The 27,759-nt window shown below is 54.9% G+C and overlaps 12 protein-coding genes across 12 annotated transcripts; 6 read left to right on the top strand and 6 right to left on the bottom strand.

Moving 5' to 3' along the window:
- Positions 1-1,231: 1,231 nt before the first annotated feature.
- Positions 1,232-1,983, bottom strand: LY79DRAFT_2932 (uncharacterized protein). Its single transcript, XM_060552222.1, has one exon. The coding sequence runs from the start codon at positions 1,758-1,760 to the stop codon at positions 1,311-1,313; it is 450 nt and encodes a 149-aa protein (XP_060420477.1). The 5' UTR covers positions 1,761-1,983; the 3' UTR covers positions 1,232-1,310.
- On the bottom strand, positions 1,983-2,907 carry LY79DRAFT_2955 (uncharacterized protein). Its single transcript, XM_060552240.1, has one exon. The coding sequence runs from the start codon at positions 2,734-2,736 to the stop codon at positions 2,206-2,208; it is 531 nt and encodes a 176-aa protein (XP_060420476.1). The 5' UTR covers positions 2,737-2,907; the 3' UTR covers positions 1,983-2,205.
- Positions 2,908-3,400: 493 nt separating this feature from the next.
- Positions 3,401-3,832, bottom strand: LY79DRAFT_2928 (uncharacterized protein). Its single transcript, XM_060552221.1, has one exon. It carries the CDS (start codon positions 3,716-3,718, stop codon positions 3,488-3,490), a length of 231 nt encoding a protein of 76 aa, XP_060420475.1. The 5' UTR covers positions 3,719-3,832; the 3' UTR covers positions 3,401-3,487.
- Positions 3,833-5,458: 1,626 nt separating this feature from the next.
- LY79DRAFT_585644 (beta-glucosidase) lies at positions 5,459-6,810 on the top strand (the record flags this gene model as incomplete). The annotated part of the gene is made up of 2 exons (XM_060560520.1): positions 5,459-6,703; positions 6,763-6,810. The coding sequence occupies 2 exons, from the start codon at positions 5,459-5,461 to the stop codon at positions 6,808-6,810; spliced, it is 1,293 nt and encodes a 430-aa protein (XP_060420474.1).
- Positions 6,811-8,393: 1,583 nt separating this feature from the next.
- LY79DRAFT_2806 (uncharacterized protein) lies at positions 8,394-9,049 on the top strand. The gene has a single exon (XM_060552113.1). It carries the CDS (start codon positions 8,543-8,545, stop codon positions 8,900-8,902), a length of 360 nt encoding a protein of 119 aa, XP_060420473.1. The 5' UTR covers positions 8,394-8,542; the 3' UTR covers positions 8,903-9,049.
- A 643-nt stretch (positions 9,050-9,692) lies between these two features.
- LY79DRAFT_504238 (major facilitator superfamily transporter) lies at positions 9,693-11,487 on the top strand (the record flags this gene model as incomplete). Its single annotated transcript, XM_060553493.1, has 2 exons — positions 9,693-9,897; positions 9,998-11,487. The coding sequence occupies 2 exons, from the start codon at positions 9,693-9,695 to the stop codon at positions 11,485-11,487; spliced, it is 1,695 nt and encodes a 564-aa protein (XP_060420472.1).
- Positions 11,488-11,644: 157 nt separating this feature from the next.
- On the bottom strand, positions 11,645-13,123 carry LY79DRAFT_532161 (endo alpha-1,4 polygalactosaminidase precursor). The gene is made up of 3 exons (XM_060556280.1): positions 12,669-13,123; positions 12,345-12,584; positions 11,645-12,276 (listed from the first exon to the last, which is right to left on the bottom strand). The coding sequence occupies exons 1-3, from the start codon at positions 12,915-12,917 to the stop codon at positions 11,797-11,799; spliced, it is 969 nt and encodes a 322-aa protein (XP_060420471.1). The 5' UTR covers positions 12,918-13,123; the 3' UTR covers positions 11,645-11,796.
- A 775-nt stretch (positions 13,124-13,898) lies between these two features.
- Positions 13,899-15,383, bottom strand: LY79DRAFT_504060 (histone deacetylase domain-containing protein; the record flags this gene model as incomplete). Its single annotated transcript, XM_060553472.1, has 1 exon — positions 13,899-15,383. One exon carries the CDS (start codon positions 15,381-15,383, stop codon positions 13,899-13,901), a length of 1,485 nt encoding a protein of 494 aa, XP_060420470.1.
- A 1,822-nt stretch (positions 15,384-17,205) lies between these two features.
- On the top strand, positions 17,206-18,552 carry LY79DRAFT_503500 (PHD-finger domain-containing protein; the record flags this gene model as incomplete). Its single annotated transcript, XM_060553400.1, has 1 exon — positions 17,206-18,552. One exon carries the CDS (start codon positions 17,206-17,208, stop codon positions 18,550-18,552), a length of 1,347 nt encoding a protein of 448 aa, XP_060420469.1.
- A 3,461-nt stretch (positions 18,553-22,013) lies between these two features.
- On the top strand, positions 22,014-24,745 carry LY79DRAFT_532148 (UTP-glucose-1-phosphate uridylyltransferase). Its single transcript, XM_060556279.1, has 4 exons — positions 22,014-22,397; positions 22,926-23,021; positions 23,084-23,160; positions 23,217-24,745. Exons 1-4 carry the CDS (start codon positions 22,278-22,280, stop codon positions 24,505-24,507), a joined length of 1,584 nt encoding a protein of 527 aa, XP_060420468.1. The 5' UTR covers positions 22,014-22,277; the 3' UTR covers positions 24,508-24,745.
- A 737-nt stretch (positions 24,746-25,482) lies between these two features.
- Positions 25,483-26,264, top strand: LY79DRAFT_664379 (uncharacterized protein; the record flags this gene model as incomplete). The annotated part of the gene is made up of 2 exons (XM_060562878.1): positions 25,483-26,019; positions 26,121-26,264. 2 exons carry the CDS (start codon positions 25,483-25,485, stop codon positions 26,262-26,264), a joined length of 681 nt encoding a protein of 226 aa, XP_060420467.1.
- Positions 26,265-26,467: 203 nt separating this feature from the next.
- On the bottom strand, positions 26,468-27,501 carry LY79DRAFT_664378 (FolB domain-containing protein; the record flags this gene model as incomplete). Its single annotated transcript, XM_060562877.1, has 2 exons — positions 26,468-26,671; positions 26,791-27,501. 2 exons carry the CDS (start codon positions 27,499-27,501, stop codon positions 26,468-26,470), a joined length of 915 nt encoding a protein of 304 aa, XP_060420466.1.
- Between the last annotated feature and the right edge of the window lie 258 nt (positions 27,502-27,759).

The raw sequence follows: 27,759 nt of genomic DNA, 5'->3' as shown, positions 1-27,759 counted from the left end.
ACGAATTGGCGTTTTCACTCATTGTCGGCGGTCTTGATTTCTCATCTCTCTTTTGATCTCACCGATCCTTCTGCCTCTCTATCTCATTATTTGCAGGACATCCCGTCCCGGGGGGAGGCGTTTTTTCGGGGACACTGGTAGGTGTGCGACGGTGGGCCTCGACACGGAAAAAAAAGTTTCTGACTTGAGAGTCATACATGGCCTCATCCGTACGTAGTAGGAACTTGGGGCCTTTGTCACACCGCGGGGCACGCCCAAAGGCCGACACGACGGACATTTCTCTTCTGGTAGTTTTCTGGAGGATCAAGTTACCGGGTCGTTTCCCTCTTATTGTATTATAGCGGTCGTTGCAGAAATGTCAGCCCCATGACTGTCGGTCTTCCTTTGTAGGAGGCGAGAATAGTAGAGTTTTTCCTGACTTTATAGACCGGCTGGAGAAGGCGTTGATGGACATGACGTCGGTGCTACTTGGTTCGTGTCTGCTTGTCCGAGTTGTCTCGTCAGCTTCCCACAAGACGCACCGCGGCTCATCCTGGTACTGCCTGATCCCTCAGTTATTTGAGAGATAAGCCCGCCCAGAACTGGCTGTCGGCAGTGCAGGTTTCGAGGTGCTTCGAGGGATACCTAAGGGCCATACATGCCTTAACACGACACGGAGAGTTTATCTCCTGGATGGACCTGTGCATATGCGTTGATTGCGCCAGACAGACGCACCTTTCCCCGTTGAACCTGCATCGAGGGATGGGACGTTCCTCCGAAGGGTCAAAGGGAGAACTCACCGCCCCCCCTCTCCTGAATCACAATCGTAACGTTTCCCCTCATACAGCGAGGGGAAGTCGATCATACGATGCCATACATCATTGTTGCCAGTCAAGAAAGGCAGATGTCCTTTTGTTGTTGTGGGAGAGCGATTCCCCCCTCGTCGGGGTTTGCTGCAACTGCGACGAAGCCAACAGCTTGCCCGTCATATATATATATATATATATATAACGTACTTGCACAGGTCAGCCACAACCGGCATTGACTGCGAGCGGCCGTATGCAGAATTCACTGAAATGTCCCAGTGGTGCTATTCACAATCCCGGACTGCACCTGAGAGGACTCGTAGAGGGATAGACTTTATCCACGGTAGCATCGATGGGTTACATTGAGTAGTGTACTATTTCATGCGGGACCCAACATTAGAAGCCCGATAGGTGGGTAGCTCAGCGCTCGTGAAGGACGCTCGTGAAACAGGAACTGGCACGCAATACCGCGAAAGCCATCCCTTGTCATGAAGACCGCCTCCTGTTTCTGCGTAATGTCTTTAGTCAAAACAATGGTGGTCCAGTCCCGCAAGGCTCTAGACAGTCGGGCACGATTATTTCTGGCCCAGGCGGCCAAGCGCATAGTGGGTCATCCCGCTGGTATGGGCCTGGCGCGCCGCAGGAATGTTTCCGACTCGCGAAAAGGGGCGGCACACCGGTTGCTCTGGGAAAACAAGAGTGAAGGTCCGACTTAGGTTCAAGATCACCCAAGTTCCGACGTGGGGGGTTCCTGCTGGGTTCGAGAAGTTGGAGACATGCTTCACGGCGCAAACCCCAACCAACCGTTGAGCGATCGATCACCTTTGACGCGAAGTGGGGAGGCCGGATTGCATAGAGAGAGCATTGTCGCCGTGGCCGAAATCTTACGCCAGCCAGACGCAAGGTCGATCGATAAGCAGCACTTTCAAGCCGATGAGAAAAGGAGGGGGGGGGGTGGCGCAGGGCTCGCAGCATGACTCTTTCCCTCTCTGTCAGCCACAGACCTCTGGAAGGTCCCTGCTTGGTGTCGTGACTGTCGAGAACGAAAAGCCGTGCAGGCCAGGACCCCCCAGAAGAGTTGTCGATGTTTCAATGTTTCAGGTGGAAAGGCAGTAGTGGCTGCGACCTTTGCTTTTCGCCTTAGCGCAGATCGATCGTATCTTCCGAAATTGGGGTGTGGATTTGCGGACGTCATGGCCGAAATGAGACGAGGGAAAACGGCACTGCCAGGATACGTAGGTGGGTGGCATCTAACGGCAAAAAGGGTTCTGCATCCTGACTCTGGACTTTCTAGTACTCAGCGTCTCGGCGCACGGGTGATGATTGAAGCTTGGTCAGGCACCCCATGCTTGATTGTTTCCTTCGCCTTGGCGATCATTATGTGGACGAGGAACGATGGGTCAGGACGCCGTTCTGGCTATTATTTAGATGGATGCCGGGTGGCGGGCAACGCGACCGAACCCGTTGGCTTTGTCGTTCTGCAGTGCTCACTTCCCGATAGGTAGCAGTTGAGCACAATGCATCCCGTCGCTGAGAGCACAGCCCGACTCATTATTGTGGCTTCCGATGTTGTTGATCGAATGAGTGCGGGTATTTTGTGGCTTGCTCGTAGGCCGCGGCGTTCTGGGAAACGGCGTTCTGGGTACTCTCTAGGCGAAATGAGCGAAAGCCTGGCGATACCTCCTTCCCCCCACCCCCTTATTTCGGAGCAGGCTGGGGGAGACAGCACCACTGAGCGATTTGGCTGGCTGACACCATCGCAATCATGATTAAGATTTGTCGTTGGAGTCACTCGCCGATTCATGGAAGAAGCTGGAGCTGGAGCTGGAGCAGGGGCTGACGAGAGTTGGCAACAACACGTGGGGTTGTTTTTAATTGCATCTTTTGCAACCAGCGATCTCCAAGGGTTTGCCGCGGTGAAGCAAGCGCCACCATGAGACTTGAGATCCATTAACAGCTAGCTGCCCCAGCATCAAACCACGTCAGGATTCTCCAGACCAGATGGCGTTGAAGTGTACGGATGGCGTTGAAGTGTGCGTGCAGAATGAAGGTTCATCGCGGATCTGTTCTTCAAGCCTGGTCAACGGCGCTCGCGTTCTCGAAAGCCTCTCCTGACGGTGGACAATGGGGTGTGTGCGGTGTGCCTGACTATGGCCGCCACTGCCGACAGTAACGTCGGCCGGGAGCCCAAGTTCGATTGAGTGCGTGTTGCTCAGCTTAGCGCCTAACGCGATGCGGTAGAGCCATTGTGGGAAACGGAAATCAAACCGAGTACTCCGTAAGGTACGGTTGTATGAGTCGTTATAGGAAAGGGTACCATATCAAAGGGATCCGTGGTTGCTCGAACAGGAAGGCTAGCCGTTGGGGGCGCTATCGGGTATTGCTCCTCTTTAGCGAATCAAGATGTGAGGTGACCATGAGCATTAGCGGCGGCTGGCGACAAAACGATTGTCAGCCAAGCAAGCACCAAGGAGATGAGCCTGGACTCGGGGGATTAAACTTGTGGATTCATGTGCTCATTGGGTAAAGGCACCGGACAGAACATCGCCAAGTGAGGAGCATGGAAATTGAGCAAAGCTGTCAAAAGCCAGCCCGTGGTTCGCGCAAGCAGGGATTGGTTTCCCTAAGCAGGGTTATTTGATTGTGCCAAGGGAGGCTGGTTCGAGTGCGGAAGGTCGAGGAAGGGACCTTGATATGACCTCCTAGGTATGTAGGACACGGCGGGAGGCTGGGCTCAGGCTGAATTGTATAGAGGCAGGGGTTCTGAGGAATCCAGTTGCCAGTCGGACTCGATTCAATGGCAATGGATGGTGATCGTCATTCGGTCGACCGCGCTTATATGCACCTGCCTCTTCACCGTTGAACGACATATCCCTTGGGAGCAGCCCGCGTGCCGCTAGAGGCAGGGAACAAAACATGCATACTTCGTACATAATGGGGTCAGAGAAAGGGGTTGACAATGGTGTAGTGTAGTAGGCGGATGTCCCGGCACGCGATAGCGGGTTTGACGGTAACGGACGTTAATCGCTGTTATCGTATATGGGTGACGCCTTGTATTTATTTTTGCCCTTTCCATTCTTCACACATGTATACTTATACGACATTGGATGAACTTCGGAGAAGCTGAGCCAGAAGAGGATCGGATGACATCGGTGGGAGCATGCAGTAGCGGCAACGGCACGCAGTAAGACGGGAAGGTCCCTGGGAAAGCCTTGCACACCAATCTTATTCCCGGGAAACAGAGCACAATTCGAGGTGCAAGTTGCACGGAGCAACAACTAACTGGTACTTGGGTAGTTTACGAACAGTGAAGAAGAGTCGCCATTGTCACTGTTACTGCCACTGCTACTGCAACGCAACGCGGCGCAACTCAGCGGCGTAGCGCAATGCAATGCAATGCAACGGCTGCCAACGCTTCAGTCTGTTCTCTCCGAACTGGAAGGGCCACCACCCAACCCCCCGGTCAAGTTTCCTCGTACGACCCACGGTGCATAGAACAATGAGGGGGTTTACAGGTACGTCTTCCAAGCCTGCTCTCCTCCCCTGGTCCAGGCTTCACGTTGTGTGCACCTTAACTTAAGTGGTCCCAGGATCCCATGGGCAACAACACAAATGTGAGAGATTGCGAGTACCACAATACCAGTACTACCCGCCTACCTTTGTATGTATTCGTACATGGTTGCTAGAGGGTGCGCTGGCTCGATAGCTAGGAACCTACCTACTACTACTGCGTATGTAGTGTAGGCGACGTGGACCCATCCTCGTTGCCCTGCGCGTGCATGTCAACGCAAATAAATAACTGGAGCCAGGAACCACCAATTTCAATAATGCGCTAGTCCCCCTTTGGGAGATAACCCCCTTTCCTTCCCCTTTCGGGGATGCGCGCCTACCTCCTGCACAGCGACGGCGCACGAGGCAGTGCCCTCGCGAGCGTTGCCAGCCCTGGCCGCCGTACCTGCAGCGGATCGCCTTCTTTCTGGTAGTTTAACAGGTAGGTAGTGCCTGGGCACACTGGGGTACGGAGTATGGCCACTGGTCTTGGACTTTGGGGAGCCCCCCCCCCCCCGGGTGGCTTGTATGGCCTGGTACCTGTCATCCCTGGCCTTCCCTGCCTACCTAATTTCCCAGGGGGGTCCCACGACATGGCTTCTTTACCCTGTTTTCCTCCACTTTACTCTCCCCTTCTCCCTCTTTTCACTCTCACTCTCTCCTGGTTATTGAGCTCTTCACTCTCGTTCATCGTGTTGATTCTTCCAACTAGAGAGTTCGCTCTCACTTACACTCCTTTGAATCCGAGTCAACATTCATTCGTTATCCTACCACCACCTACTACACGGGTTCCGTTTCGATCCCTTTCTCAACGACAAGCCTAATCGGACACATCGAACAATTTTCGACTGCAATTTGATCCCTCGCGAGAATAAGGGTGAGTTACGCCAGAGGCCCCTCTTCCAATCGAGCGCGCGACGCAAACCGCGGAACACGATTTGTCGAGTGGAAAGATGCGAAACGTAGTGCTAAACAACACAACCTCTCCCGCCTCGATTCATGTGCCAATGCCATGGCGCCCTTCGCATCTTGTCACGTCGCACTCGCTCCGTTCCCAAATGTCATCTTCTGCTCCTTGCGATTAAGTGCGCTGACATGTTCTCAGAACATATATAACAAACAAGATGAGGTCCATCACCAGTATTGCAATCGCGGCTTCCCTTGCCGCCGGTGTTGTCGCCCAACCCCACAACCACCGTCACCACCACGTCAAGAGGAATGCCGCTTCGCCTATTGATAAGCGAGACGTCGTCGTTGTGTACGAGAACGGCCCTACCGTGACCACCTACGAGCTTGGAGGAAAGCTCATCAGTGAAGAGGAGGCGAAGAAGGGTATTCAAGACGGTCTGTACGTCGTCGTTGGCGAGACCACCCCCAGCTCGAGCCCTCTCCCTCCTGCTTCGACCTCCAAGTCCCCCCAGCCTTCGAAGGATGCCCAGTTCTTGGAGGCAAAGGTTCAGAATTCCACCCCCTCGCCGACTCCGACCCCGACCCCGACCCCGACCCCGACGCCCTCTCCTTCGAGCAAGGCAGCTCCCGCCTCCACCGCGTCCCCAAGCGGAGGTTCCAGTGGCGGCGGTGTCAACTCCGAGTTCCCCAGTGGCAAGATTCCTTGTTCCCATTTCCCATCCGACTACGGTGCGGTGCCCGTTGAATATCTCGGTACCGGCGGCTGGACTGGCATCCAGAAAACTCCCGACTACAACCTTGGCGATGCGGTCATCTCTTTCATCGAAACCGCCATCTCGGGCGATTCTTCATGCTTTAAGAAGTCATTCTGCTCGTACTCTTGCCCTGTCGGCTACCAAAAGACCCAGTGGCCTTCCGCCCAGGGTGCGACCAAGCAGTCCATCGGTGGAATCTACTGCAACAGCAACGGTTTCCTGGAGCTCACCCGACCTGAAAAGAAGACACTCTGCGAACAGGGCGCCGGCGGTGTCACTGTCCAGAACGACCTCGACCAGCAGGTCAGTGTTTGCCGTACCGACTACCCCGGTACCGAGTCCATGGTCATCGCCACCGTTCCTCAGCCTGGTCAGTCGTTGGAACTGACCAACCCGCTCTCTTCCGACTACTACGTCTGGGACGGCAGCCCTACCACCGCCCAGTACTATGTCAACAAGGCCGGCTACAGCGCCGAGGACTGCTGTCTTTGGAAGAGCCCTATTGACCCTCTTGGCGCTGGTAACTGGGCGCCCATCAACGTTGGTACCGGCAAGAGCTCCGACGGTAACACGTACATCTCCATCTTCAACAACGCACCCACCTCGGTCGCCAAGCTCGATTTCAACGTTGAGGTCATCGGCGATGTTAACAGCAAGTGCGCGCTCATTGACGGCGCTTACACTGGAGGTGGCACTGGCTGCACTGTAAGTTGACACTCCTGCACCGTGTACACCTGTATGCTGTACTAATGTTCATGCTACAGACGGCCATTTCCGGCAATGGAAAGGCTGTCATCCGATTCTTCAAATAAAATCCCACAACCAGACGACAATTGGGGTGGACTTTTGGCTTTTGTTTCTCGTGAATACCTCTAGAATTTCGACGGATCAGCATGACATGGTTGCCATCGGCCGACTGATTGACTTCCGCTCACGATCTGCGATGGCCTTTTTCTAATTTGTGTGCATACCATTCGAACCGTAGAGACTTTTGGAGAGGAAAAGTTGGAGCGATTGATGGAAAAGGGGGTCAACAGCTGAAGGCTACAGCAGCCCGAGGGCTGCTATCGGAACTACCTTGGATTCGCAACGAGCCGGAACAGACATCTCCTTTCTATCGGCGAGACTCGGCCCTTGTTAGCTCGAGCCACGATCTGCGACGACCGCCTTACGATCATGAGGCGTTTTCTTACGCGGGGAGGCACCGACTTGCGCCGAGGGGAAACAACGAACTTGATAGGATGTTAGAGATGAATACTCGACTCGGGTAGTTTGCACAAGAATGGGAGATTGGGGAAGGGCGGAGTTTGAACGGCAGCCCTCGCCGGCACATTGTCACCTTGACGCATCTTTTCCTTTGTCTATCGCTGTTTGTCTGCCATTGTGCTTTCACTGTCGTTGCGGGGGTTGGGGGGCCTCACAATGGTTGAGCGAAGCCCGCGGGCGTTGGGGGTACCCTTATAAACCGCTTTGTGTATTGCTTGCCGACACAACGTTAGTTCTTTAATTCATTGCTCACGATCAACCTACTTAGTCAGCGTGGCATCGTATCGAGTTGGAGCGCTATGTGGAGTGTGGAGCGGGTAAAGTGCTAGCTAATCCAAGGTCGAGGTTGGATCTCTCAGGGGTGTGACGAGGCGGACGCCGCCGGTCAGCAGCCGTTGCAAACCGCAACCCGCCGACGCCGATCGGGCCGGAGGCCAACATCCATCAGTGCTCCCCGCATGGGTTTGTTGCTGATGCATGCGCAAAGACACGGGTCGGTGTCAAAATTCAGACAGGTGCAGTGTAAGAACAGGTGTTTAGAGAGTTATTTTGCATCGCGTTGTGTCTTGTGGGATAGATAGTTCATCTGCCTCGGCCGGGTCACGCGGTCCCCATCGACGCACGCAGGCAACAGGCAAAACAGCTCTCGATTGGCATGGCCCCACTACAAGTGATGCCTATTCCCGCTGGGTAGAGCGAGGTTGGGCAATGTCGCGAGATGGCGTTGATAAAAAAAGGTTTCCTACACTACCTCGGTAAGCAGAATTATGTAACAGAATGCGGGTGGAGGCGTCCTACTTGACGATGTCGAGCGTCAATCAAGGTGGAAGTCAAGGTACCTTATCCGTAGTGGGGAAACGGATGAAGAGCGGGAACCAATGGGGGGTTGATGGCACCGGGCTAATGTGTGGAGTAGCAGAGGCGCTGTATCCGCTCTCCCGCGCCGGTTTCATTGGAAATGTCTCTCTTGTGCGCGCCATCTTGACTTCCCTTCGTCTCCAACCCGCGCCTTCTTGCAGTCATAGTTCCGCTGAGTTCGGCGGGGAACGACGCGCCTGGTTTAGGAGCAACGAGAAAAAAGCTTTCCTCCCCCTGGTCTTCTATTCGGCATCCGGCGGTGGCGGCGGCTGCTGCTGCTGAGATTTATTTCGCCTCACCTCCCTCGCCGGAGTGACGGGTGACGTTCGATCTGCGATTTCTTCGCCATCGCTCAGAAACGGCTACTCCATGTAAGATGTCTTACCACTACTCCCGTGCACCCCTTCCAGAGCATAATGGATGCGCTCTTGCAGTTTCGCGGTATGCCGCGTTGGGTTGGGGTCAGTCATGTGCATGTGTGTCCCAAGGAAAACGGGCCACATGACTGTTATATTCCTTCATCCGTTCTTCGTTCATTCATCCGCGAATCGCAGATCCCGTCCCATCTTTCCAGCCTTTTGTTCGGATCGGAAGGACCGCTACCTCCACCAGCGTGCGAGGGGGTATGGCAGGCCAAGTCCGGGCCAGGCCGGGCCCGGCCCAGTCAAGCAGGCTAAAGGCGGGGTGAAGTGCAAGATAGGTCATAGTGGAAGAAAAAAAATTGAAGAAAACAACCACGAGATGCGACAGGGCATTTGTAGCAAATGTCTTCGCCGATGACACCTTAGGTGTGGTCCGGTCTGGCCGGCTTCTTCCCTGTCATTGGTAGTAAAACCCTTGACAGGTTCTCTTCCAACGTTATTCTTTTACCTATTTCCTCTTTCTCATATCGAGTTCAACAAGCAATCATCGGCCTGCACCCATCTCCGTTTCCCTCTTAAGCAGACTCTGAACCCCCAGCCGACCCGCCACTTCTTCGCATTGCCACTTGATTGTTCTTCTACCTAATATTCCCTCTAGTTGGAACACCGACCCTACGTTTTCTTGCGCAGGTGGAATTTTGTCCGAGTCTGTCACCCATTCTCGTTTGCCCGCCCCGACGATACCCCCCGTCGGCTACAACTGCGAGATCCCTGCTGTTTCCTCTGCATTTCTTGAGTTGACCTTGATCCCCCTCCTGCGTGGTTCATCCGGCGGCTCAAGTTGGACACGGCAGGTAAAAAAAAAACAAGCGTTATCTTCATGCAGTTCAAGCGAGTTTCGCTCCCGATTGGTATATAGAGAAACCTCAACTTGACAGCATTACCCGTCTTGCCTCATATCCCATCGAATAACAAGTTCGCCAACTTCTGTTAACGGGGTGCCATTATCGAGTCAGAGGCCTTTCCGCTAGTCATTTTCAACTCAGCTCCGTCTCCCTGTCTCATAGACCCAAGCCGACGTTGGTGAAGAGCCGGCTCCTAGACAGCTTCATTTCAGGCAAGGCTTTTGCCATCACCAACAATCGTTACCCCTTTTCAGGGTTGCCCCAAGTTTCTACGGCCGCTCATCCGTCTCAAAAAGCACCGCCATGTCGCTGAACCGCGTAGCATCGGTCGAGACGTTCCAGTTCGTTCCTCAAGCGCAGGGCTCGAGACGAGGCAGCGATGCGTCGAGCGTACGGGCTGGAAGGCTAACCTTCAACCCTCTACCCGACGAGTGGTATCCCGCGGCGAACAAGCCCGATACTGTACTTGCAGTCGGTGCCTTTGAAGTTCCGCAATGGAAGAGAATTCGTATGTTGTCCTACGATCGCCGGCCGTTGGTTGCTGGACGATTTGATCGATGACTTGCTCTTGAGACCCACGCATGGAATCGCTAACGCCGCGCTTTTAGTTCAAGTCGTGGTCGCGGTATTCTACTGCCTCTTCGCGGCTGGTGTTGCTTTCGGCTTCGCGGCACTGAAGCCGGTTCTTAAACGTGAAGGTGCCTACGGTGATATCTGCTCCGCCGACGATCCCAACACGGCTCCCGACGATACATGCGTTGAGATCCATCTCAACTTGATGTTCACCGTAGCGGCCGTCGGCACCAACATCGCTGCTCTGCCTGTCGGTGCCCTGCTTGACCATACAGGACCTCGCGTTTGCGGAATCGTGGGCGGCTTCTTGCTGGCCGTAGGCTCGCTCCTCATGGCATATGCCAAGAGTCTGCCATTCGACGGTTTCCTCATCGGGTATCTTGCGCTCGCTCTCGGCGGCCCCTTCACCTATATCTCGTCCTTCCAGCTGTCTAACGCTTTCCCCAAGCACTCTGGGCTCATCCTCGCCCTCCTGACGGGAGCCTTCGACGCCTCCAGCGCGCTGTTCCTGGTCTACCGCCTCGTCTACCAGGCGACCGAGGGGACCTTTGGCCACGAAAAGTTCTTCAAAGTCTACCTGGTCGTTCCGCTCTTCATAGTCGTCGCCCAGTTTGTGCTGATGCCTAAGCAGTCGTACAAGACTGTGGGAGAGCTAGTCGAGCTCCAGGAGGAGACCGCCGCGGTGAACGACGCCGATCGGGCGCTGTACGACGACCAGGTCGACGAGAACACGGCGCTCCTTCAGGAGGAACGCCGCCAGCGCGAGACCGTCGTCGCCGACATCGAGCAGCTTCTGGGCACCCAAAGGGCGGACAAGCAGAACCGCAGGGAAGAAGAGAAGAACAATGAGACGTCGGGTGTCTGGGGCGTGATGCACAACCGCACTGCCTTGCAGCAGATCGCCTCGCCGTGGTTCATACTCATTTGCATGTTCACCGTCATCCAGATGCTCCGCATCAACTACTTCGTCGCTACCGTCCGCGCCCAGTACGAGGCCATCTTTGGCGACCACGACAAGGCCGTCGAGATCAACGACTTCTTCGACGTCGCCCTTCCGGTGGGGGGCATCCTCTCCATCCCTTTTATCGGCGTGCTCCTAGACCACACCAGTACTGTCACCGTGCTCGCCGCCCTCGTCACCACCGCGACCACCATTGGCGTCTTGGGCGTCATAAACAACACGTGGGCGGCGTATATCCAGATCTGCCTCTTTGTGCTGTACCGCCCCTTCTATTACACCGCCGTGTCCGACTACAGTGCCAAGGTGTTCGGCTTCGAGACCTTTGGTACCGTGTACGGCACCATCATCTGCCTGTCGGGCCTGTTCAACTTTCTGCAGTCCGGGCTCGACGTCTTGTTTCACCAGACGTTCGGCGGCGACCCCGTGCCGGTCAACGTCATTCTGCTCTCGGCCGGCTTCGCCGTCGGCGTCATGCTAGTCGGGTACGTGGCGGTCAAGGCCCGGAGGCTGAAGTCCAAGATGCTGGAGCAGGAGGCTGAGGCCGTCGCCAGGCTCCACAACTGAGACCGCCCGAGAAGGCCTCTGTTGCGTGGTTTTGGGGCTTGGGAGGTCTTCCTCCCAGGCTAACAACTATCTGTATTGCTGCTGTCACTTGCATCGCGTGCCCTGCATAGTGTGTTGCAACCTTGGTCGCTTCTGGATATTATAATTTGACACAGGTTATGCACTGTGTCATGGGAATAGTAAAATACAGGAACTTTAATTACCCCCCATCCTTTTGCGCTTCAGAAGAAGCTCCTTTTAGACGTCAATTTGGCGACCCCTGATTGCTCCAACAACCAATTGTTGACTTCGCGAGCCTCGCCCACTCATTCATTCCTCATCTTCGTCAACGGTTGGCGTTTCGAATATGCCCCCGGTCATGCCCAGTCCACAGAACTGACCCCATCCATCGATCTGCTCGCTCGCGTGCTTCAATACCTCGCTGAACCCCTCGTTACCGTTCTTGTTCACGCAGAAATAGCTGTAGTCCTCCTGGTCGATCTCTGCGTCGTCCCGGACGCTCGTCGGGTACTCGATCTGGAAGACCGGCTTCCCGGCCTCAACGTATGGCCGGAAGTCCGCGCAAAAGGGCTCCACTTCGTCCGTGGTCCGGGTGCCGAGGCACGTCTCTAGTACGGCGAAGTCGACGACGGAGGAAAGTTCGGGCGCAATCGCAGGCGCATTCTTCTGGCCCAGGAGAAGGGGCCGGGAGGAAGCCGTTGTGAGCGTGTGTGCGTGGGCGGCGAGTGAGATTATGTAGGTCGCGTAGTCCGAGGGCGCGAGGCCGAAGCCAGTCGGGTCATCACCGTCCTTTATGGTTGTTTCGTTAACCTGTCTCAGCCGAGGGAAAAGAAATAGGAACACGAAAGAGGGCTCACCTCTGCCCAGGCGTCAATGTTGTCCGGGTCCACGCCGTCGCAGCCAATGTCGGCAGCCCGCTCAAGGCGTTGCTTCATGAGATCCACGACGCGGGCGTCCCGGATGTCGAGGTAGCGCTCGTCTGTATAAGGCGGGTTGAGGGACGAGCCGATGACGTCGGCGGGGAATGCGTCGAGGTCTTCGTCCCAGTCTTGGACGGCGCCGCCGTTGAAATAGCAGATTACTATCTTGCCGGCTGACTGTCTCTGGTATCAGTAACCGTGCCGAAGAATAGGGGGGACAAGGAAACATGGGTAAGCGATTTTCCAAGGATCCAAACTGACCTTGAGGGCGGGAATGATGTTGCCGTAGTCCGCTGCGTGTTGCAGGTCAATGTCCCAGACTGTGGCCTCGGCGGGGACAACGTCTGCTACCGACTCGGCCGTGATAGGGTGGTGAAGGACGATCTGGAAGCTCACGCCGGGCTTCCATTGGCTCCAGTCCACGGCGCGGCGGGCGAGGCCGCCGGGCGTCATGAGGCCAAGGATGCCGGCCGGGACCAGAGCCAAGAGGGCGAGCCATGAAATGTTCATCTATGTATTGCGTTGATGGAGGACCAGCCCGTGATCCAGAACCGGGAGACCTTGCGTTTTTTCTCAGACACCTAGATGTACTCACGAGGCCGGGGACGGCGAATATCTTTATATGCACTAGTTGGCTTGGATGGGCATCCGGGGTTCATTCTAGCACAGCGCGGGATGTAGCTACATAGGAAAGTGGCACCACTCCTGCAGGAAAAGGGAGACAGTAGTGATCCAGGTACAGAGGGACAGGGTTATATACTCCATTGTCGTTCATCACTAGTCGTCAAATGCGCGTCTATGGGTACACCACAACCGGCTCAACGTTACGGCGACATCGCCCTCGTCTCGATCCCATTTCCTTGTCTTGCTGAATGTCCTAAGCCACTTTGGTATCGGACCGCATCTGAATCTGCCCTGCCCAACGCGAACACCGTCATACATGATATAGCTTTTGTCCGAACATGCTGGCCGTTTATGATTCGATATTTGTTAATAAGCTTAGTGGCGTTTGCCATCTTGGCGGTCCTCACTGGGTCAATTGGGGGGTTTTAGCCTGGCTTACGAAGGGGCCCTGTAGCCGAAGATAGTGGGTACGGCATTCTAGGCAGCCGGTTAACGTCAAATTAGATGCGCCTCTTCTTCTGATAGTCATACCGCAACAATGTCGTCCCCCTCCCTTGCATTCGTCTCGCAGCAATCACAGGAAGGAAGTCGGCCATGCGAAAGGTAACATCGCGGGAGCTTGGCCGTCTCCAAGTCGATCGTGTGAGGAGGTATTACGTATTCATTCGCAGAGCGGTGGACATGCACTCCCTTCTGCGGTCAGTTGGTAGTCACTGTTGTTTTCAGGTCGCCAGAGTTGTATACTCCGAACATGATGATTCTTTTCTGAATGACCAGACCTCCGGTACCGTTTCTACTCCATGAACGCCGATCTTGATCTTGATAGCCGAGCACACCAGTGGTTCTCCAGAAGAGCCATCCCACCCATCAATACTCCATAGCATGTCCGGCGGCTTCCTCGCGCTGTTTCCGGACAGCGTCGTTCTCGGCCTCGCGCTGTTCCTTGAGCTTGGCCTCAACATCGTCCCTAAGACCGCCCAGGTCGGGCGGAATGACCTGGTATTGAACGCTAGGGGCTGCTTGGACGAATCTTAGCTGTTCTACCACATGTTGGAGCACGTCATCGAGGCGCTTTCGCGTGTTCCTATTCACACGGGGCTCTCCAAGAATCTGCTCCAATGTCGGAAACAACTCCTCGTATCTGAACTGTTCTCTCCACGGGGCGTGTACAGGAATAATGGGGTCAATCTTGTCCTGGCAGCCAATAGCTATACTCGTCTCGAACGCCCAGGCGCGAGCCACGTTCCTAGGTGTGTATCCGCCGCCACCGAAAAGAATCATGGGCACGCCAAACGATTTGCAGAATTCAACACATGCACCATGGCCTTGAACTTGAAGGTTGAAGCGTCCAAGACGGTCACCGGCGAGTGAATCAGCGCCGCACTGCAAGGCAATGACGCTGGGTCGGAACTTCTCCATGCATTTACCGATGACGTTCTCGAAAAGCCATTTGTACTGATCATCGGTAACCCCGTCGTTTAGGGGAACGTTGATGGCATGGTGCGCTCCCGGGTTATGCTCGTTCTTAGGACCATTGTCATCGAGACCACCGGTGCCAGGGAAGAAGTTGAGGGGGTCGTATTTATGGAAAGAGACCGTCATGACGCGGTCTGTGGAGTAAAAGGCCTCCTCTACACCGTCTCCGTGATGCACATCTATGTCGATGTAGAGTACGCGGGGAAAGCAACGCAACAGCTGCAGAATGGCTAGGACGATGTCGTTGATGTAGCAGAAGCCAGATGCCTCGGCCTTCTTGGCGTGGTGCAAGCCGCCGCCCCATGATACGGCAATGTCGGATTGGTTAGAGCAGATCTTTCTCGCGGCGTCAAGAGACCCGCCCGCTGACATGGAGCAGTAGTCGTAGAGACCCTCGAACAAAGGGCAGTCGGAGCCGCCAAGGTTGAACTTGAGATCGGGATTCGTGTTATCGACGTCCCTCGGAACAGGCTCCGGCAGAACGGTCCCCAAAAAGTCCAGGTAGTCGTCCGAGTGAAAGTCGTTTAATTCTTCGTATGTGGCGGCTCGAGAGATGTAGTTGTCCATAGCGAAGGACATGCCGTAGGAGTAGATGAGACTCTTCGAGAGGGTGAGCCTCCAAGGCTTCATGGGATGGGTCTGACCGAAGTGATGCTTTTCCATTTCGGGATTACAGTGGAAGGAGACATTGTAACCCTTTGGCCGCGTGATGCCCGTTTCTTCGGCTATGCGCTTGCATTTGGCGTAGTACTTGGCATTGTCGAGATCGCTGGCCTGGCCCAGGGGGACGTATTCTTCAACAATGTCATCTTTGTCGGATCTGTGTGGTAAATAATTCGGTTTGGGAACCCGGAAGCGGTATGCGTCTGTGTCCATGATGATGTGCGACGGGTGTCCCGCCGGAGCGGCCGGGATAAAGCTTGAGGCCCTCGATCTATTGTGAGGTTGAAAGGTGGGGTTATTGGATGGCCAAGTGAGATGAGTTTTGCTCTTGCTCAGCGGTGAGGCAGCGAGGCGCGAATCGCGTTAGTATGCAACGAAACCGGGTTTGCCGCATGCAGGGGCTACGTTTATCTTCTATGGGGTTATTGGCGAAGGTCTGATTTTCAAAAGTGTAGGCGAAGTCGTCTGTTGCTGATTCGAGATGTATGTGGGAGGTTTCGTCAAAAGGCTGGCTGCACGATTGGATGAGATGCGACAGGCGCCGCCCGGGAAGCATGCCGCTGGTGGCTGCAAGGTAGCTTGGCCACTTCAGGGCACTAAATGAGTTTTCCAGAGGTGTGGCTGACTGTAGATGCAACTAGCCACCGCGGTTCTCACGACTAGGTACCTACCTAGTCAGGCCTCATGTGGCGTAGTAGGTACAATACTCCGTACATTCTAGCCCATTCAAACCTCCAAGGCCAGGATGTACAGTATAACTTGCCTCGGATCTAACCCCAGGAATGTCGCACTTTTGCGTTGTCATATCCATCCCTTCTCTTCTTTCCACTCCAGATAAAGTGCGAGGAATGACTGGGAATCTGAGATTGAGACTTCTTTAGATTTCACCCGCCTTAGTAATTGGATGAAGGCACCGAAAGCAGTCGCACTTTTCGACCCACATTAAACAGCCGAAAAGCCAATCAGATGAATCTAGGTGTGCCTGAGCCCAGCGTGCAGGAGCCCAGACGTGGCCTGAAAATCGGAGGCTAAAACTCCCGTCTCCGCTTGACTCGCCGATGAGCGTGGTCCACTGGCCCTCCACTCTGTTAGAGCCTCGCAAACTTGCCCGCCGCCAAACCCAACGCAACCACCCCAAGTTGAACTGACCACCATTGCACAGTTTCCAGCCTTTTCCACCCCACTCTCGCGTCCCTGAGGAACAAAAAAAAAAAGACCACGTCCCGTCAGGTCACCTTATCCAGCAGGGGACATTTTCATTGCTCCGTAAAATAAAATAAAAAACATTCCAGGATCACGAGCAAGGGCCCTTCCGTCGTCTCGACTCGCCTTGCCCACCACAGCTGAACAGACAGAAAGACAGAAAGACAGAGAGAGAGAGAGAGAGAGAGAGAGAGAGAGAGCTGTTGTCGACCTTCCCTTCAGCCGATCCGTCTTGAAACTCGTTAGGTGAGCCAAGCTAGTTACTTCGTTCGTTGCGGAGGATCGTGGTCGGGGTCTCTTTTCTCGAAGTCTCTCCTGTCCAAGGCTCTTCTGTCATCGCCTTCTACAGGGCAAGTGCAGCCAAAGCATACCATCACCAGGTGCTCCGTCCTCTTCGGTCAGCACACCGAAGCCCCCGACGGTGGACGTTCCGCGCCGCCCCGCCCCCCGTCATTCTGTGTGCCACTATTCCCACCTGCCGCTAGCTCTCTGCTCTCCCCACCTCTGCCTCTATTCTGCTTTGCTCCAATACCCTCTTACCTTTCGTTGTCCCTCTTTATTTCGATGACCTTGGTTCACGAGGCCTTCCTCACTCCGTACACGTCACCCCGATCTGCTATCAACGCACCCATCTCGTCCCCTCGTCCTCGTCCTCAAACAAGAACACTGCCTTGGCCGCATACAAAAACCCCCGCTCCCACTCCTTCTTTGTGGTCCTTGCCGAGTACCTTGTCGTCGTCGTCCGTCTCGTCGCCCGCTTGTTCCCTACCCGTCAACGAACGCTTGCTTGCCCAGCCGCGGGGTGTTTGGGGAACTCGTCGTTAACACAAAGATGCCTAGAGACGATTTGTCGATCGACTTCGTCAAAAGGATGCCGACGGCCGAGGCCCTCGATCCGGCCATCATTCTCGACGACTGGCTCAACCGCGTCCAAAATCTCCCCGAAGAGATCCGCTTCCTACAAGATGAAATCGCCGACAGGGACCGCCAGTACTATGACTGCGTCAAGTTGATCGAGGACCGCGACGGAAAAATACAGAAATGGATCCGGGCGAATGGCAGCCACGAGGCAAACCCTCGCGAGGAGACTATGCGGTCTCAGATGCGTGATAACTTCAGTCGTGCCGATACGCTGGCCGCTGAGAAAATCGCCTTGACGCAGAAGCTGCAGATCATTATGGACAAGCACTTACGAAACCTCGATCAACATATCAAGATGCTTTATGACCGCGCAGAGCCCGGTTTCAACGACCCCGATGAATGCCCTTCTCTGATCCGGCCGAGCGCGGCGAACCACTCTGCACCATCTGGTCGATCTGTCAATCCTGCTAGTCACCTTGTGGGAGCAGCCATTACCGCGGCACCGTTGAACCCGATCGTCAACTCTTCGAGTCCAACTGCGGCGCGCGCAGGAAACCCCCAGATTCGCAACGCCCAATCTCAACAGCACGCGTCCTCTGCCCCTGCGACGCCTGCTGCAAGCATGATACTCAACCGTCAAGCGCGAGAGAGTTCGGCAGGTCCGGGAAGTGGCGCGCCCAAAAGAGGACCGCGGTCCATCTCTGGACTGGGCAGTCTACCCACAACATCAAGTAATCTGGCAAGACATTCGTCTCTGGGCCCAGGCACACCAAAGGGCCCCACCACCACTGGACCAAACGGCACTGTACGAGCGGGTAGTGCTGGTCCCAGATCATCATCCACCAAGGCGTCAAGCGTGTCTGGCGTGAGAAAGGGGACACCTGGTGCAGGGAGTCGGAAGAAGCCCGTTAACAGCAACAAATCGTCACTATCCCGCGTGAAGAAGGCCCCTGGAAGTCGCAATTCGCCCGCCTCGACAGCGGACAGTGAGCTGTCGGATGCCGAGAGCGGAAGCGGTGATGACGGCGAACGCAGCCGTATAGACCGTACTAGCGGTACACCCACGCGCGACGGCAAGGATGGCGATGGCGACGAAAGCATGCTCGATGCCGAAGATGATGAGGCCGGCGACGACAAGAAGTACTGCACGTGCCAGAACGTCAGCTTTGGGGACATGGTGGCGTGCGACAACGAGGATTGCCCCTATGAGTGGTTCCACTGGTCGTGCGTCGGCCTTAAGAGCGAGCCCAACGGCACCTGGTTCTGCCCAGTCTGTACGGAGAATATGGAGAAGGAGAAGCTCCAGAAGAAGAAATAATGACACGGTTCGGGGATCCCGGCGATTGAAGCGTTTATACCCCTTGAAGGTTCGGCCGGCGACATTGGAGGCTCGATACTATAATGAGGCCCCTGTCGGTGATCGGGTGCCGGCGTTTGGGCGTATTCTATGATTTATAGTGCAATAATGACCAGTGTCGCCTCCTTTCACGAGCATGATGAATTGACAGGTTGTTGGCGAAAGTATACATGTGCTGCGGGGAGTCTGGCCAAAGTGTTGTAAACTCGGCTACTTTTCCCCCCTTGATGCTATCCCTAAGCAAGGAACACCTGGTATCGGTGGTCAATGGCAACGAGACAAGCAACGATTGCAGCTTTGCGATAGTAGTGCCCGTTGCAAAAGCATCGCTGTATCAAGCGGAAACAATAACTTGGCCCAGGGTGAGGTCTTATCGAAACAAACCAGGAAAAACCAAGAGATGGCCAAAGTCGATTCCCGCCGCCATATCTGGTCAGCAATACTGATCTGATGAAGCTTCTCGACGATCCGACCATTATCAACCGGTTCGTCCTATTCGATGCCTAGCCATATTGCGGTGTGTGTATAAGCTCAAGCGTGAGAGCTAGACCTCCCCCCCACGTGGGACGCATTGGAGAGCCTTATTTGATGGGGTGGCCTGTTCATGGTCTACCTCGTGTCCAGATACGGATTGGGTATCTTACCTGCTCTAATTATGGCAGTGACCCGGATGGTGACATTCACCTCGTTTGTTTCGTTTCATTACTTCCCCTGCTAGCTAATCAGCTCATGCCAGGGTCTGCAGCAGATTGCTTGATTAGAACGAGTAGGCGGCGTGGGTAAAACTGCTCGGAACTTGTGAGAGGGATGCCATTATCGAAAATAGCGTCTCAAAGCGCAAATTACGCTAGCGGTGCTAGGGAACAACGAGCAGGGTGTCTTTTTTTGAGTGACAGCAAGACATCAAGACAGCACCCGTCCTAGTCGGGCTGGACGGACAGCCGCAGGCTTGGCTCCCCGGGGCTGAAAAATAAGTTCGGGATAGTAAGGCCCGGGTGGTGGCTGAAAACTCCAGAGCTTCATCGCTCGCCGCCGCGATGAGACGATTGTGTTCGAAAAGTAAACTAGGTTGCATTTGTCCTCCTGAACAAACTTGGCCCACTGCATAGCAGTATGCAATCAAACTTCCGAGCTGGCGGTAAGGATATTGATGGATCCCTCCCCTTGGACTGGTTGAGAGATGACTAAAACAAGAAGCCAAGTGGGAAGTGGCCCGCCCGGGGCGCAGATGCCGGCACCCAGGGGGGAACGCTTTTGGTTCAACAACTTGACAAGAAACCTGTCATGCATGGTTGGAATCATCGGCTCCAGAAGAGCGAATCTTCGGGAAAGATTCCCAAGAGGACCGGCTTGGTTTCTCGACTCCAACGCTGACGACGGACAGGCGAGAACCACCAAGGAAATAGCAAATCTCTTTCCGAAGTGGTGAAGCGATGAGTATGGTAGCTGGAAGGGGCAACGAATAGCCTGGCTGAACATATTTGCTTCCGACCAATCTAGCGAAGTCGGGAAGTTTAGGGTGGTGGCAAGTTTTTGGTGAGCAATATGCGAAAGGGTGTGTGTGCGGAACGGTTGCGATGCATAGGCGTCTCCGGCTGATAGGCAGTCAGCTCGACCAACAGTATCTCTGGAACAAAGGCACGTCGCTGGAAGAACGTCGGCGAGAAGGGGCGGATGACGGACCGCTTTAGCCCTTTGTCTTGTTCTTCCGGAAGAAGTGTTGAAGAAGCGGCGTTGCTAAGGAATGGCTATGCGCCCCGAAGCACTGGTTGGCCGACTCAGAGGAAGCATTTGCGTTGCAACTCAAGGGGGCGAGGTCTCCGGAGAGCCATGCTGAACAACAGCTCATCTTACAGCTGGTGGGGTGTTGGATGGTGGGGTTGTGATATTTCAGGATATCCATTCGATGAATCTATAGCGCAGACGGTTCGGCTCCGCAGTTGATGGAGTCTCACACCTTTTTAGTGCATGCGATGCTAGGGAATACCTGTTCCGAGAGCTCATCCGTAATGCAGCAGATGCTGCACGACAGTGGGTGGGCGTTGACGTGAACTGGATCTGTAAATCACGAGAAACCAGTACGGAGCTCCGTTTTGCTGGATGACACAGAGATGAAGATGAGCCTTGTGCCCTAGACATGTCTAAGCTGGGAGCTCATATTTACGGAAAACATGCCGGAATTTAGGCCTGCAAAAAGGACGAAGCGCAGTGAGAACCCTGGTGACCAGCGATTCGTTGCCTTGACGGAACCCCGAGGTCGACTCGCATCTTTCGGGACACGCCCAACTGGATTGCGCAACCCGATAGATAAACAATGAAATGTCTTCTAGATGGTTGTTTTTCTTTGCCGTTTGCCCCCATGCAAGCAAGCACCTGCAGCCGCCGCCGCAGCCTCTCTCGTTTAGGTATCGCTAGTTTAACGCGCCACAGGGGTGTGGGAAAGGCGGTGGCCAGGCCCGGTGGAGGGAGGGTCGCAGTTGAAGGAGGAGGTGGACTGGATGAGTGGGAGACATCGGGACTGGTCTTGGGGTGAAATTTGGGTCGAGCTGGCGGTGGAAATACGAGCAAAAGCGGTTGCCCGGGCTGACGCATGTTTCGAGACACAAGGATGCAGATTGTATATAAGACATTCCATGACTGTGCTGTGAAGAGACGAGGCCAGAGCAAGGCAACACATGCCTTGTGGTAGACGACGTGGAAAAGAAGGCATAACGGGTATAGTTCTAGCTGGGGGTACGAACATGGAGTGGCATGACATAGCAGCAAGGCAAGGAAGGGACCTCCTACCTAATGAAGGTGGCGGTAACTGCCACCCCCTGGAGGGGGGCAGGTGGAAGAAGGTAAAGAAAGGGTGTGTGGTGAGGCGTGTCTCCTGCGGCAGCCCCTCCCTCCTCCAGTGACTGCCCCGTCCCCCCCCCCACGAGCGTACTGTACGAACGGGGGGACGAGATGAAATGAAAATTGGCCAGATGCGAATTGCAACAGACCAGGTTCCCACAGTGATATCACCGCTATAAAGACAATTCACCCATCCACCTCTTGGCCGACTCTAACTCTCTTGACGATTCTCCCTTCGCCTCCCCTCTCTCTGCACACAATTAACCAACCCACGCTCGCTCGTTGCTTGTTGACATTGTCGTTGCTATTGCTGTAAGTACCACCCCCAACCGCCCCTCCCCTCCCCTCCACGAAGCCCCCGCTCCTTCGCCATATCGCCGATCACCGCACCTTTTGCTCCAACCAGCGGCCAAAAACAATAGCAGCAGCTTCGTTGTTTGGTTTCGAAGCACCTCCGATTGCCTCCCGTCGCCATTTCAGTCGCAGTTCTAGCCCGTTCCCCCGCTCCCTCGCCCGCTCTAGAAGCTCCGTACATTGCTTGATTGTATACCCAATCGTATGGAGAAGCTCACGAATTACGTCAGGCTACGCATATCTCTAAGCTTCCAGCAATCTATCCGCCGCGAATCCCACGGCGAGTTCCCTGTCAAGGTAGGTAGGCAGTACCCCGCTGTCCTCGAGCTTGCCCGACTGTTTTTTCTCCCCTTTCCCACACTCCCCCCCAACACAACAAACACCACAATCTTATTCGGCCTGAGATCGCTTTTTGCTTCACTGCGGTTGCTGACACGCTCTCGGCATACAGTCCTACTTCACATATCGCGAATTTCTTCAAAACTTTGCCCACAATGGCTCAAGCAATTAAGAGCGCTTTGCCCACTCACCTGAAGTCCCCTTTGGGCGGTCAGGGCAAGAGCGATGAAGCCGAATTCAGCTCCCGTCACCACGGCAAGACGAGATCTCACATGGTATGCTTCTGAAAACTCCACCCCCTCAACTTGCTATTTGCCCCGAATGAGGCCCTCCAAGGTCTGCGCCCAGCCTTTGCTCCTCACCTCGACTGGTCGCTGTGCGAGACATCGTTTGTTCTGAGCGCCAAGCCTGCCTGCATCTGCGCTCCTCCATGTGTAATCACTCGGCCCTGGTGTGCTATAAAACCAAGCCACTGGTCGCTCACGACTTTTCGTGAGCTTCGAGGACGGAGTGAGTCTCACCGACAGCTACCTCGACTTTGCTACGATGTTCAGCTTGAGGTTTCCTTGGGGAACTTTGACTGGCTTCGTACGGAGGATGAGACTACTGGCAGTCTAGTGGGCGTTCTTTTTGAACCACAACGACCTCCACAACGATCGGGGAGAAGAGCGAGCGGGCCAAACGCGCAATGTGACTCCTTTATGGATCTCTTGCTTGACGATGGCTTCGGAGTACCCCTCTTACACGGGCTTCTATCCGAGTTGTCACTCTGTGCACAAGCAAGATGCTAACATCTCCTAAAGGCTTTCGAGAACACCTCCACCAGCGTCGCCGCTGCCCAGATGCGCAATGCCCTTACCCAGCTCGCCGAGACCGTCTCGGACCCCGAGCAGAAGAAGGTCAGTATCATTAGCCCGGTTCAGGTCATCAAGCACCACCGCTGACGATAACCGTATGACAGCTCTTCGAGACTGAGATGGACAACTTCTTCGCCCTCTTCCGCCGCTACCTGAACGATAAGGCCAAGGGAAATGTTGTGTAGGTCTATACTGGAACAGGAATACACGGCAAGCTTGAGGCTAACGAGGATACAGCGACTGGGACCGCATCGCCCCGCCCGCCCAGGGCCAGGTCGTTGACTACGAGGACCTTGCCAACTCCGAGTCCGTCCAGTTCCTCAACAAACTGGCTGTTCTGAAGCTCAACGGTGGTCTCGGTACCTCCATGGGCTGCGTCGGTCCCAAGTCTGTCATCGAGGTCCGTGACGGCATGTCCTTCCTCGACTTGTCAGTTCGCCAGATCGAGTACCTCAACCGCACCTACGACGTTAACGTCCCCTTCATCCTCATGAACTCGTTCAACACGGATGAGGACACCGCCTCCATCATCAAGAAGTACGAGGGCCACAACGTCGACATCCTTACCTTCAACCAGTCCAGATACCCCAGAATCTTGAAGGATTCTCTCCTGCCCGTCCCCAAGAAGTACGACTCGTCCATCAACGACTGGTACCCCCCTGGTCACGGTGATGTCTTCGAGTCGCTCTACAACTCTGGCATCCTCGACAAGCTCATTGAGCGCGGCATCGAGGTTGTCTTCCTTTCCAACGTCGACAACCTGGGTGCCGTCGTCGATCTCCGCATCCTCCAGCACATGGTTGAGACCGAGTCTGAGTACATCATGGAGTTGACCAACAAGACCAAGGCCGACGTCAAGGGTGGTACCATCATTGACTACGAGGGCTCCGTCCGTCTTCTTGAGATCGCCCAGGTGCCCAAGGAGCATGTCAACGAGTTCAAGTCCATCAAGAAGTTCAAGTACTTCAACACGAACAACATCTGGTTGAACCTCAAGGCCATCAAGCGCGTCGTCGAGAACGACGAGCTCGAGATGGAAATCATTCCCAACGGAAAGACCATCCCTGGTGACAAGAAGGGCGAGTCTGACATCTCCATCATCCAGCTTGAGACTGCCGTTGGTGCCGCCATCCGTCACTTCAAGAACGCCCACGGTGTCAACGTCCCTCGTCGCCGCTTCTTGCCCGTCAAGACCTGCTCCGACCTGATGCTCGTCAAGTCCGACCTCTACACCGTTAAGCATGGACAGCTCCAAATGAGCTCTAGCCGTTTCGGTGACGCCCCTCTCATCAAGTTGGGCAGTGATTTCAAGAAGGTCTCGGACTTCCAGAAGCACATTCCTTCCATCCCCAAGATTATCGAGCTGGACCACCTCACCATCACCGGTGCTGTCAACCTTGGCCGCGGCGTGACGCTCAAGGGTACCGTCATCATTGTTGCGACGGAAGGCAGCACTATTGATGTGCCTCCTGGATCCATCCTCGAGAACGTTGTTGTGCAGGGTAGCTTGCGTCTGCTTGAGCACTAAGTGGCTCTGGCAGCTTTTTGTATTTTGAGCAAAATTTAAAGAAGGTGTCATGCGATGCTCTGTAGCATCATGAATTGGCAATCTGAAAGCGCTCTGGAATAATAGAAACCAAAAACCGTCCCCTCTTAAGCACACCCCAAAAGGGAGGCTTCTGCACATCGGCGGCAGTAGTAGAACGGAGTTGATAGTATTTTAATAAGGCAACACTGCGCTGTGTTTCATTGACCATTAGACCACCTGCTTTACCTAATCATGACGATGCGAATCTTGAGGTACTTATGCATACTGCTAGGGCTGTTCCTGTATTACCAGACCGGTCGGCGGGAATTCGACCTGCAGTTCCGCTCGGAGACGTCCAGAACATCCCGGCCGGCGCCGACTGGCGGTGAGACAAAAGAAGAAAAAGAAACTTGGAGAAGCAAAAATAAACGCACGCCTGCCTACTTGCATGAGGGTCCCCTGATCCCGGGGCCTTGCAGCGGGCGCGGGATGCTTGCTTTGTTTGTATGTATGTGCCTGTGAGAGACTTTGCTGGCTGTCGTCTGCCGAGTCGAATATTTACGCCGGCATGTACCGATCCATGGACAGTGCTGTTGCCGACCAGGAGAATCTTTACTTAAGCCTTAAGAACACCTCGAACGAGTGCGCCAATTGAGAAGACTTGTCGTTCATACCCAATACGGAGTGCATGCAACACGAGCTTAATAGGCCAGGTCCACACCCGTTCTAATAAAGAGGTCCAATTCGCTGTCTCATTTCTCTGACAACCGTGGAATTACCTTGCGATCGTGTATCCCGCAACAACACACTCGATACACTTTCTTGGAACGACGCCTTCTTCAGTCAATACTCTCTTTCTTTCTTTCTTTCTCTCTCTTCCTCCCTCACTCACTCACTCACTCACTCTCTCCCTCTCTCCCTCTCTCTGCCAGGCTGTCCTGGCTAGTCAGGAGTCACCCAGCCACTCTGAGCACCATGGGAAGCATCGTGGAGACCTCGACGCTGCCGTACTGGCAGGTCAACGTCCCGCCCGGGAGCCGCACGGACGAATGCCCGGAGGGCCTCCGCAACCTCTCGGCCAAAGACGTGGGCATCTTGCGCACCCCGGACGGCGCCTACCGCCCGCAGACGTGGGATGAGGTCCGCCGGCTCGTGGCGACTAACAGGCTCGACCTGTTCCAGCGCGTACCATCGGAGCTGAGACGGTATCGGCTGTTCATCCATCATCTGATCAAAGAGTACGGGAGCGTCATGAACTTTGTTTTGAAGCACCGGCTGGGGTGGCAGGAGCCACTCCAAGCTGTGGGGAAGCCATTCGAGACGGAGGAGGATTGGAGGGTGCTGTACAACGACTGGCCGTACGGGATCGATGCCCGGATCGTACATCTTGTTGTCTGGACCAAGTTCGAGCTCGAAGAGAACCCGGCGACGGGGGATCTGACGGAGAGGGCAAGAGAGGAGATCGACGCTTTTGTGGACAAGACGTTCCGCTCAAAGATGAAACCTGACACGGTAAGTCTACACTGCTTTCTGAACTGTCTTTTATTGAGAATTGCATGCCAATATCCCTTTCTGCAATGAACTCGGAACTTGGAGCTAAACATGATTTCAAGGTCATTTGGTTCAAGAACTGGCGGAGTCTCAAGTCCGTCCACGCTGTCGAACATTTTCATGTCATGCTCTTCGACCCTGATCCCGAGTTCATTCAGGAGATTACCAACGGAGATGTCCCGCAGTGTGACAAGTTTAAGGTATGAACAGAGACAAAGGGGGTACGCGGGAGGGTGGTTTGGGATGTTTAGGGTTGCTGAGTGTTGTTCCATACGACGAAACATCAATGGCCACGCACTAGCCGGATGAATGTTTACGAGAGAATCCCTCAGTCCCCCCCATTCTTGACCCGATAGAGTGGCATAGAAGATCAGTCTTGTAATTCATTCGTGCAACCTCAAAGGTTTCATTAAGGCTTTGCCCCCGAAAGTTCTCTGTATTCCACGCGCGAGGCGGCGGCCATGGTGATGGCCGTCGGCTTCTCCATGACAACCTTGATCACCCAGCCGGAAAGGCCAAATAACTTGCCACGCTCTGCGAGGCCTTGTCTGATGCTGCTGGTGATGGCGGGCCCGAGAGCTTCGAGTGTCTCGAATGACGACTCTTCCATCGTCTTTCGAAATGTCAGCATTAGGCCTCTGATGTTTGGTGGGGGGACAATGCGTGAGCCAAGAAGAGGGGACGAGGGGAAAACGTAGGAGAACGAAGAAAGGGAGTAACTAATGAACTCACCCTGACAATGACGGACTCGACATCAACATATATGTCGTCTTCCCCTGTTACGTTGCTTCTGTACCCTTCAATCTCCACGTCGGTCTTGACGACCTGTTTCGCCTTCCTCTCGTTGTCATTGACGCCGATGAGCGTCGGCACCCGCAGCCCATGAATACGGAGCGTCTCGCTCCAGACCACCGGCTTCGCCGCACTGAAGACCATAGCCCGCGAGATGCTCACGCCATCGCCTAGCAGCGAGCCTTTGGGCAGCTTGAGGGTGACGTCCATATACCTCACCCTCTCCAGCTGCGCCCTCAGGGTCCCGCCCTGGTGCGTGCGCACGACGTCCTCGGGCGTCCGTTCGCGGTGGTCCAGACGGTACCCCGACAGGTGCTCGTAAATGTGCAACAGAGCGAACCACAGGCTAAAAGGGCTGCCTCGCTGTTCGACAAGCGAGTTGACCACGTCTAGACTAGCAAGGAGGGCCTTGGCGAGGTGGCCATAGTGCACTGTGTCGTCGCTGACCGTGTCCGAGGCCGAGGCGCCGTCAAACGGCTGCGCCATCGAGAGCTCCGCCGAAATGATGACGGGCTGCGTCTTGTTCAGGCGGCCCCAGGCGTCGGTTCCGGCCTTGAGCGTGCCCTGCAGGTCGCGGACGCGGATCACGGCGAATGGTTCGCCGGCTTCGGCGCGGACCTGCCATGAAGATGTGAATCGGGGCATCGTCATCTTTGGAGGAAGCCCGGGCGATAGACTTCCAGTACAAGAGTCCTTCAAACCAAGTTGTATGATCAAAGTGGAAGGGCGCGGTTCGGTGCGTCAGCTGTCGCAGTCACCTTGAACAATGAGATATGCCAGAGCGGCACTCGCGGTCTTCGTCACTAAGTTTTAAGTTCCGCACTGGGTACGCTACAAACGTCGATCGCAGGGACCCACAATCGAAAAACGTGTGTGGTACATGGAGACACGGGCAACCACTACGGCTTT

The sequence above is a fragment of the Colletotrichum navitas genome (genome assembly GCF_030913465.1).
Source record: "Colletotrichum navitas strain CBS 125086 chromosome Unknown LY79scaffold_1, whole genome shotgun sequence".
NCBI classification, from domain to species: Eukaryota; Fungi; Ascomycota; class Sordariomycetes; order Glomerellales; family Glomerellaceae; genus Colletotrichum; species Colletotrichum navitas.
Note: the sequence above shows the minus strand (reverse complement) of the source record. Positions and strands in the feature narration are given on the sequence as shown.

Coding starts and splice junctions, on each gene's coding strand:
- LY79DRAFT_2932 (XM_060552222.1), bottom strand. CDS start 1,760: ATGCTGCGAGCCCTGCGCCACCCCCCCCCCTCCTTTTCTCATCGGCTT.
- LY79DRAFT_2955 (XM_060552240.1), bottom strand. CDS start 2,736: ATGGATCTCAAGTCTCATGGTGGCGCTTGCTTCACCGCGGCAAACCCT.
- LY79DRAFT_2928 (XM_060552221.1), bottom strand. CDS start 3,718: ATGTACGAAGTATGCATGTTTTGTTCCCTGCCTCTAGCGGCACGCGGG.
- LY79DRAFT_2806 (XM_060552113.1), top strand. CDS start 8,543: ATGCGCTCTTGCAGTTTCGCGGTATGCCGCGTTGGGTTGGGGTCAGTC.
- LY79DRAFT_532161 (XM_060556280.1), bottom strand. CDS start 12,917: ATGAACATTTCATGGCTCGCCCTCTTGGCTCTGGTCCCGGCCGGCATC. Junction 12,585..12,668: donor ACATCATTCCCGCCCTCAAG/GTCAGTTTGGAT, acceptor TACCAGAGACAG/TCAGCCGGCAAGATAGTAAT. Junction 12,277..12,344: donor ACATTGACGCCTGGGCAGAG/GTGAGCCCTCTT, acceptor ACAACCATAAAG/GACGGTGATGACCCGACTGG.
- LY79DRAFT_532148 (XM_060556279.1), top strand. CDS start 22,278: ATGGCTCAAGCAATTAAGAGCGCTTTGCCCACTCACCTGAAGTCCCCT. Junction 23,022..23,083: donor CGGACCCCGAGCAGAAGAAG/GTCAGTATCATT, acceptor ACCGTATGACAG/CTCTTCGAGACTGAGATGGA. Junction 23,161..23,216: donor AAGGCCAAGGGAAATGTTGT/GTAGGTCTATAC, acceptor ACGAGGATACAG/CGACTGGGACCGCATCGCCC.